The sequence below is a fragment of the Populus euphratica genome, unplaced genomic scaffold (assembly GCF_000495115.2).
Source record: "Populus euphratica unplaced genomic scaffold, PopEup_1.0 scaffold361.1, whole genome shotgun sequence".
Taxonomy (NCBI): Eukaryota; Viridiplantae; Streptophyta; class Magnoliopsida; order Malpighiales; family Salicaceae; genus Populus; species Populus euphratica.
In genome coordinates this window covers 109,643-118,996 of record NW_011500252.1, presented here as the reverse complement: position 1 = coordinate 118,996, position 9,354 = coordinate 109,643, and the positions used below count along the sequence as shown (strand labels likewise).

The 9,354-nt window shown below is 32.9% G+C and overlaps 2 protein-coding genes across 2 annotated transcripts; one reads left to right on the top strand and one right to left on the bottom strand.

Annotated features, from left to right (window-relative positions):
- Positions 1-428: 428 nt before the first annotated feature.
- Positions 429-2,392, top strand: DEAR2 (DREB and EAR motif protein 2). Its single transcript, XM_011008556.1, has one exon. It carries the CDS (start codon positions 847-849, stop codon positions 1,408-1,410), a length of 564 nt encoding a protein of 187 aa, XP_011006858.1. The 5' UTR covers positions 429-846; the 3' UTR covers positions 1,411-2,392.
- Positions 2,393-2,792: 400 nt separating this feature from the next.
- On the bottom strand, positions 2,793-9,025 carry LOC105112741 (CBS domain-containing protein CBSX1, chloroplastic-like). Its single transcript, XM_011008561.1, has 8 exons — positions 9,017-9,025; positions 8,032-8,092; positions 7,880-7,944; positions 7,185-7,233; positions 6,915-6,967; positions 3,618-3,733; positions 3,423-3,481; positions 2,793-3,335 (listed from the first exon to the last, which is right to left on the bottom strand). The coding sequence occupies exons 1-7, from the start codon at positions 9,023-9,025 to the stop codon at positions 3,469-3,471; spliced, it is 366 nt and encodes a 121-aa protein (XP_011006863.1). The 3' UTR covers positions 2,793-3,335; positions 3,423-3,468.
- Between the last annotated feature and the right edge of the window lie 329 nt (positions 9,026-9,354).

The window sequence follows — 9,354 nt, the reverse complement described above, 5'->3', positions numbered from 1 at the left end:
TTTAAGGGGAAAACAATATTACTTGTTTAATTATTTTAAAAAGTATTATGCAACTAATTAATTAATTTTGATGAAGTATATACTCGATTAGTTATTGTGATAATGATTTTTTTAAAATTTTTTTGTTAAGAAATATATTAAATTAATATTTTTTTAATTTTTTAATATTAGTACATTAGAACAATTTCAAAAAGTAAATAAATAACTTTAAAAGAATTTAAATTTCTATAAAATACTATTTGGACCGTGTCTAAGTCTATTACATACATTACCAGCCTTTATTTTGAGGTTTTCGTAAACTAGTGGCAAATGCAAGAAGTGGCAAGCACAGCCCAAAAACATAACCTCGGATGGAAAGAGGAAGCATCCACATCTAATTGCCATTACGTTTTTTTCTTTTCCTTTAATTAAAAAATCATTTATTTTCTCCACTTGACAACATATAAGGCAAAGCAGCTCCCACCCCTTCTCTTCTAAACATATTCACAAACATCGTGTCGGTGAATATGGATTTTCATTCTAACTATCACCCCTCTTTGTAAAAAAAAAAAAAAAAGAGAAAGAAAAAGAAAATTTTCCATCCATAAGGAATTAGTATCGACGTGTTAGCTCACCCAAATGACACCCCTCATTCTCCAAGACTCATTCTCCAAGACTCATCACAGCATCTCCTCTCTGCTCTCTTCCCAATCCTAAAAACTAGTTGCTTTGCTTTCTTAATTTTTTCCATGAAAACTTGTCAAGAATCCGAACCCTGAATACCCTGTTGAAAGAGCAAAAGGAATACATATTTTAAAACAAATATTGGGGTGAAGGGTTTTTTTTCTTGAGGGTGTTGAGAGATCGATGGAAAGCGGGGTAGACAAGGAGATGGCGACAAGAAAGAGAGGAGGGATGGGAAGTGAGAGGCAATACAAGGGAATAAGGATGAGGAAGTGGGGGAAATGGGTGGCTGAGATAAGAGAGCCTAACAAAAGGTCAAGGATTTGGCTTGGTTCGTACTCAACACCTGTAGCGGCGGCTCGCGCTTATGACACCGCCGTTTTTTATTTGAGAGGACCGTCGGCGAGGTTGAATTTTCCTGAATTTTTGGCTGGAGAGAATTTTAGCTGCGGTGGATCATATGGGGACATGTCAGCTGCTTCTATAAGGAAAAGAGCAACCGAGGTTGGAGCTCGTGTCGACGCTTTTGAGACAGCGTTAAACCACCACCACCACCGCCATCACGATGACCGTCAAAGAAATAGTAGTAATAGTACCAGTAGCAATGATAATAATGAAACGGTCGTTGATAGTAGAGAGTTAAAATCACGGCCGGTTGACTTGAATAAGGTGCCTGACCCAGAGGATTCCGATGGAGATGAGTGGGAGAGGAGTTTAGCCACCGGTGGTAATCCGATGGGTTGCTAACATGGCCAAAAGGAGGTATGTTATATGGCTGATCAAAATCATGAAGCCTTATATGTGGATTTATCACTTTTAATTCTAGTATTTTACTTACTAGTCAAGTACTTGATGTTTTCCCCTGGTTAATTTTTTAGCTAGTTTTTATTTTTAGTTGATTAAACTTTTTTCCTTATTTGATTATGGTAATTTAGCAAATTTTGGTAAGTGTATATTACTTGGTTTATGACTCAAGGATGTTTATATATATTATTCTGTGTTTCCATAGAATAACATAGGATTCGAACTCGATGCCTCTTTTGTTTTCTGTGAAGGTTGGACCCTGTATTAAAGGACAATCAGTTATCCTTTCCTTGTTTTGTATTCATGGGAAATGGATGCAACAGAGAGAGAGAGAGAGAGAAAGAGAGAGAGAGAGAGAGGTCTGAGGATTTCCCGACTAGGCAAGATTTTCGTTTTCCTTTTCTTTGTTTGAGAGAGCGAGAGAGAGAGAGAGAATAGATGAAGCGCAGAGCTGGGGAACAGGAGGTGGCCTACATAGCCAGCAGTTGGTGCAAATAGCCATGCTAACCACTAAAGTTATAACTACTAAAGTTAAAAAATTTTGAGTTAGGTATTTTCTGGTTCTGCGCTGTTGCATAATTTGAGTTGTGGGCACCCCGGGGGTAAAGAGAGACAGATGAGAGTGATTGCTATCGTACTAGTGCAAGCTGACTATGGTCATGGGGCCAACCTCGTGGGTTTTACTCTCTCAGATTATGTCAAATCACCGCTCCCGACTTAGCAAGAAAATTTGGCATTCGCCATTAATCCCCCAAACCACTCAGATCTTTTCGAGAATCGTGTAAACAACTTGCCTGCCACTGCTAGACGGTAGAGGACAAGCAACTAGCTCTCCATTAGCGGATGGGTGTCTTGATTCCTGCATTGATAATCACTTATCCTCTCCCAGATAATTTGCAAGTTGTGGGACACATAATTTCAGGTAGTTCAACATTCAATTAGAACCAAGCTAAATCACTGTTCTTAGCCACAGCATAGTGGGGCAGCTCAGGTTTTTTCACCAGCACGTTCCTTGGCCCTGGTTTAAACTGCAAAGGAATCACGTCTGCCATGAGTAAATATCCAGCAAAAACAACAGATATGCAGAGTCTTAAGCATTGTAAAGAGCTCGAAATACTTCCAGGCATAAAAGATGTCCAGCTGGGCAATATCAGCAAAGAATGGTAAGAAGATTCCAAATTCAGAAGTGAATGATTTGCTGCCCTTGGTCCAAATGTTTCTACCTGATATTCCTAAAGTGCTTGTTCACAGATATTATGTGGTCTCCAACGAAGACTGCATTTAGCCAACAGAAAGGGATTGGCATAAAATCAATCAGCATAATTTCACTTCACAACTAATAGTAACACGCCCTCTTTCAATTTTTTACCATGTAAGGCTACTCCACTAGGAGTTTCAGCAACCAGTTTGACAACAAAGGTCATAGCAGTCATCATCGCTTTCAATTTAATCACTGTCCAGATTTAATGCATCGCAAGGACGAGCAGACAAATATCTGCTAGTAGCTTATAACATCATAAATCTTAAGAAACCACCATCATGATCATACTAGCGTCTTGAGATGAACCATTAATGGCTCCTATCGCCACTAATCCTTGTTACTATAACTCATATTACTATACTAGGAAGAGTAGAAAATGATGTGATCAAACACGAGCCAAAACTATATGTATAAAGCAGCCAGCCAGCTTCTTTTGTTGCCGAGCTCACAACAGCTCGCATAAACAAATCAGGCCCAGCTTGCCATGTTGACTGCTGCATTTTTCCTTGAAAAAAAAAAAAATACGGGGATGCGACGCTTTCCTTTCCATGGCATGTTTTATATGCAAAGCAGCTCATACAACATTTCCTCTTGTGATAATTCCAACCTTCAAGTGAAGGAAAAATGGCTGATTAAACCACGATTAAACATGATTAGATGATATTGATCAATACAAAAGTCTGATATCTCTTACAAGCTTGCCATCGGCATCCACAACTGGTAGTCTACGGTATTTTGTCTCAAGTAAATAATCTGGCATTAGATAAAACCAAGTCAGAAGTTAATTTTGGCCACAACTTATCAGAATAAACATAAACAAAGTGAAGGGAATATTCAGAAAGATCAACTTGGAAAAAAAAATATGGAGAAAAAGGCAGGGCTACTGTACCTTACAGAATCCTCAAGATTGGTGGCTTCACGAACAACAAGTGGTGCTGGTGTCATCAAGTCACCAACAAACTTCCCATTGGTTTTATTGAGCAACATTTGTACCTCATTGAAAGTCTGCAATCATCATTTACTGTATTGCATCAGCAGATTACATGGTTGGATGATTGGATCATGTGCAACATCTCATCAACTCAAAGCACTTGTATATTGTAACTCGTTGGTTTTCCAATCTTGTTTCTTTCTTTTGATCTAGTAATCCATCTTACATTTTGAAAAAAAAAAAAGCACATGAATTGGCAACTTATTTTTCTCGAATGAAATTTCATAAAGACCCCATATGTGAAGGATAGAAAAGTGCTAGCTAGAGAGTAACTTCTGGTGCTTACACTCTCACTATAGTGCTAGCTCACGTTGTTGAAAAGTGTTTTCCTTCCAAATTTTTCAATATGCCTAAAAATACTGTTGAGATATGATAGAAGGAATGAGTTTGATGCAGACAAAAAAGAAGAAGAAGAAGACAACAAGTACAAGTACAAGCAACACAAAATTCTACATAATAGAGTTACCATAATGATTTAGTAATGAAACAAATAACTTATCCTAAAAATCCTCCTGCATCATTCTTCTTGGCCGGAAAAAAACTTATTCTTGAGTTCATGTTTTTAACTTGATCTCATCAATGTCCAATCAAGACTCTTTAATTTATTTTTTATTACTTTAAGTGTATAATAGTTTTAGATATTAACTTTAATTTTTTCATGTTAAATTTTGTATAAACAACATCAATTGATAAATAATTTCTTTTTATTAACTTCTAGAGTAATAAATTACAAACCATGAACTTGCTTCATCAACATATGTTGAATCCAAGTAATATTTAAACAAATTTATCTTTGAGATAATAAATAATAAGCTTATAATCAAAAGGATTAATATAGCCTAAATCAATAATTTTCTTTACTCAAGCACTTTTAATATTCTATTTGCACTCAACCTCTAACTTATTAATGACAACATTATTGATGACATCATTATTGTCATTTGTATAAATGTTTTTGCCATCATTTTCAACATGTAATCATTATTAAAATAAGTATCATAAATTGATAGTTAATTTCAATTCATAAAATAACTAGAATCATAAAAAAAAAAAAAATAGTTTCAATATCATAATCATCCATATCAATAAGGTGCCTCTTTTATTGGTAATTCTGAAATGGGTTCTCAAAATAGATCATTAGTCCATGATCACTCTCCTCAAGTTTTTTCTTCTCCATCTTTGCTAATTAACGAGATAATTTTTCAACTTATCTTCATAATTTTATCATTGCTAATTAATAGGTTAATTTTGCAATCTATCTTTATATATTTTCTATCACTAATTCTTAAATGTCTTTTTCTTGAAATAGAACCTCTTCATCCCCTCCTACATGAACATGTATAGCAACTAACCATCAGGAAATGTTGAGCTCTGATATCAACTAATATAGAATAAAAGAACACAAGAAAAACAAGAATGATTTAGTAATGAAACAAATAACTTATCCTAAAAATCCTTCTGCATCATTCTTTTTGGCCAGAAAAAACTCATTCTTGAGTTCATGTTTTTAACTTGATATCATCAATATCCAATCAAGACTCTTCAATTTATTTTTTATTACTTTAAGTGTATAATAGTTTTAGATATTAACTTTAATCTTTTCATGTTAAATTTTGTATGAACAACATCAATTGATAAATGATTTCTCTCTATTAACTTCTAGAGCAATAAATTACAAACCATGAACTTGCTTCATCAACATATGTTGAATCCAAGTAATATTTAAACAAATTTATCTTTGAGATAATAAATAATAAGCTTATAATCAAAAGGATTAATATAGCCTAAATCAATAATTTTCTTTGGTCAAGCACTTTTAATGTTCTATTTGCACTTAACCTCTAACTTATTAATGACAACATTATTGATGACATCATTATTGTCATTTGTATAAATGTTTTTGCCATCATTTTCAACATGTAATCATTATTAAAATAAGTATCATAAATTGATAGTTAATTTCAATTCATAAAATAACTAGAATCATAAAAAAAAAAGTTTCAATATCATAATCATCCATATCAATAAGATGCCTCTTTTGTTGGCAATTCTGAAATGGGTTCTCAAAATAGATCATTGGTCCATGATCACTCTCCTCAAGTTTTTTCTCCTCCATCTTTACTAATTAACGAGATAATTTTTCAACTTATCTTCATAATTTTATCATTGCTAATTAATAGGTTAATTTTGCAATCTATCTTTATATATTTTCTATCACTAATTCTTAAATGTCTTTTTCTTGAAATAGAACCTCTTCATCCCCTCCTACATGAACATGTATAGCAACTAACCATCAGGAAATGTTGAGCTCTGATATCAACTAATATAGAATAAAAGAACACAAGAAAAACAAGCACTAGTAGCTCAAAGTTTTACACCACACAAATCCTAATTCAAAATTTATTACTCAATGTTTTCTTTTCAAGTAGTCTCTTGAATTACAAACTTAATAACTCTATTTATACCAGTCCTAGGCTTTACTGAATAAGAAAAATTCATAAACTAAATAATTTCTTAACTAAATAGAAAGAATACAAAACACTAAGAAAATATTTTTTTAAACTAAATAGAAATAAGGGTATTAACAAAACAATAAAGATATGCCTAAAAATATCTTTAGTGTTTTGTTAATAATCTCTAAGGTTCATAATTACAGACAAGAAGAGTGCTCATAAAAACCTAGCAATATACATTATATGCAAGTGAGCAACTTCTAAACCAGTCGGGGAAAGCAACCATATGCCCTGCACCCTTGGGATTTCATCTACGAGTATGAGTTGCATTGGTCGCACAAATTCCCTCAATTGTTATTCAAGGCAGTACAGAATTGCCAAGTGATCTCAAACTCAGCTCAAGTCAATCTCAGTTGATGTCTTGAACTTTGCCATTTTTTTCCAGCCCTGTCCATTCATAGCTAATATAATCAATTCTCAAACCATTCACCCATCAGTGGACCAGCTCTCATTATCATCGTCATCATCTTGCCTCCCTAGGAATATGCTAGAAATGCAAAATTCAGACTACTCCAAATACATTACCCTTCTGAATGTCGTGTTGCTAAGAGGTTGGTTTATGAAGCTCCATACAAACAATACTTGGGAAAAAAATGTCAAAAGGTGGGCAATAAAACATGCATGTATTTGCATTGAAAGTGTGCAAGTCTGGATTTGAAGAATGGAGAAAGTTCTCACATACTTTCCAAGTGCTGTCGACTTCAGGAAACATGTCAGTTTCGGTTCTTCCACCACCTAGTTGAAATATTGAAACAGATCCAGAAGAAATGATAAATCACAAATTTTTCTGATATCAAGCATATAGTTTGATGTCAGTTACATATAACTTCATCTATATTGTTGATTCAAGAAATTACTACATATAAGGACAAAATGAATTGTTCTTTTCTTTTTCTTTTTCTTTTTTTAAAGAAAAGACAAGTTAGGATTAGCTTAATTATTTTTAAATCACCTGATATGGAGTCCAATGCTAACAAGTCATAATCTGACACAAGACCATCCTACAATAGCAACGAACATTCAAGTTATTCCCACAAGTTAATTGTGTTAGCTCATAAGAAAATTGAAAATAAATTGCACCCATGGATTATAATCATAATCCCAGAAAGAGATGGTTATAACCAAATCTAAAAGAAGGCATAAACACTCATACAATAGCACCAGCAAATTAAAAGCAATGGCTTAGAATTTTCTTTTACAATCTGTTTTGATGCATCCAGAAAATTTCTTCATCATCATCCCAAGCTGATTGAGGATCGTTACAATTTTCAAATCAGGTTTTGCTATCATTCTTCATTTTCAAAAAATTTGGTCAATGATTTTCCAAGTGAATAACAGCATCCTGAACTGGTTTGTTGTTACTAGGAGATAAAAAGCTGAGGCAAAAAAAACCCATGTGTGTTGTTAGTTTAAGCAGCAAAGACTGCAACAGACTCTCAGATTGGGGGACCCTGAGCCAATTTGGATATTCAATGTCGGATATCTTGAAATGCCTTCAGAAAGTGAAACGAATAACTTCAAAAAATAATAAGATCCAGAAATCAGATGTTAATTGTTATCTTTATTTGGAAACCAAAAAGGGAAAGAAAGAATCGACATTATTAATAACCAGACCCCAAACCAAAGAGTAAGTCAAGGAAGGGTTACCAGTTTCCAATCATCATCAATCACAGGAAAACCAGTAGTTCTACGTTCTACAAGAGTCTCCAGTGCTGTTAATTAGAAATAAAACACGGCACATTAGGTGTTGGAAAAACTATGTGCACCCCTTGGATAACATATAGAAATCTAACAAATACCTTCATTTACAGTTGTTGCCGGTTTTACTACATGCAAATCACCTTTCTTCGTTCTCGTAGCCTATTTTTGGATTATTTTTTAATTTATATTATTTTAAAATAAAAAAAATATAACAGTTAAAAAAAATATTAGAGCACTCTAAAAATAGTTCAAAATTAATTGAGAAAGTTCAAAATTATAAAGATTAAAATTTAACAGTATTTTATTGACAAGTAAGAGTCTTGTGGACAAGAAAAATTCAATTTGAAGAAGAAAAGTTCAAAATCAGACATTTATCGACTTAATTCAATTTTTTTGAAAGTTTAATTGAATTTATAGAGGGTTTGATTGATAGAAAAATTGATTTTGGAATTAATTTGAGCTTTAATTAGAAGAAATTAAAGTTATAGGATCAAATTATATTTTTTAAGAATTAATTTAGTCAAATTAGAGGCGTAATTACATAAATATTGAAATTTGACAGTCAATTAGAGACTTAATTGGAGAAATTTGAAACCAAGGACCAAAATGAAAAACATATGTAAATAGAGTGGCTGTAATTAAAACGAATCAAGGGTCAAATTAAAAAAATTAGAAGTTTATTACTCAATTGAGGGTCAAATTACATTAATACGAGACTAAGAACTAAACTAAAAAAGATGGCTAACTTTAGGACTGCTGTTTGATTTTTAGCAAGGATATAATTTTATTAATTTTTAAATCAAAATTGCAATTTAGGACTTGATTAAACAAATTACAAATCGAGGACCAATGTGAACTCTAACATATTTTTGCTTCTTTTTTTTTTTAAATGAAACGATGTGTTTTGTCCAAAACAATGTCGTTTCATACATTGTTCACATAAAAAAAACCTAAACAATACTGTTTTGAACGACACTATGTGTCTTCTTCTTTCCCTAGACGTGCAAGGCAGGGGAAGAAGAAGATTTTTTCATCGACTTCTCTCCTCCCCCTCTCTCTCTTAAATATCAAAAAGACGTCAACCATAACCATTTGTATAACCTTTGACCCATGACCTACTACAAGGCACTAAACACATAAAAAAAACCTAAACAATACTGTTTTGAACGACACTGTAGGTCTTCTTCTTTCCCTGGACGTGCAAGGCAGGGGAAGAAGAAGATTATCAAATCTTAGATTTTGATTAGAAATTAAAACAATACAACTTATTTTAAGTAGGATATACTTGGAGTACTAATACATTCTCATTACAAAACTAGACTTTGTACTCTATTTTTAAGATCAGTTAGGGGTTTTAATGACTAAAAAATCAAGTTATAATTTTTAATCTATATTTTACTGATAAAAAATAAAAAAAAATT

What these genes read in the sequence shown, in the direction of transcription:
- DEAR2 (XM_011008556.1), top strand. Translation starts at nt 847, where the DNA reads ATGGAAAGCGGGGTAGACAAGGAGATGGCGACAAGAAAGAGAGGAGGG.
- LOC105112741 (XM_011008561.1), bottom strand. An exon ending in AGCATTGGACTCCATATCAG is followed by an intron (nt 6,968 to 7,184) that starts GTGATTTAAAAA and finishes TATTTCAACTAG; the next exon opens with GTGGTGGAAGAACCGAAACT. An exon ending in AAGTCGACAGCACTTGGAAA is followed by an intron (nt 3,734 to 6,914) that starts GTATGTGAGAAC and finishes TGATGATTGCAG; the next exon opens with ACTTTCAATGAGGTACAAAT.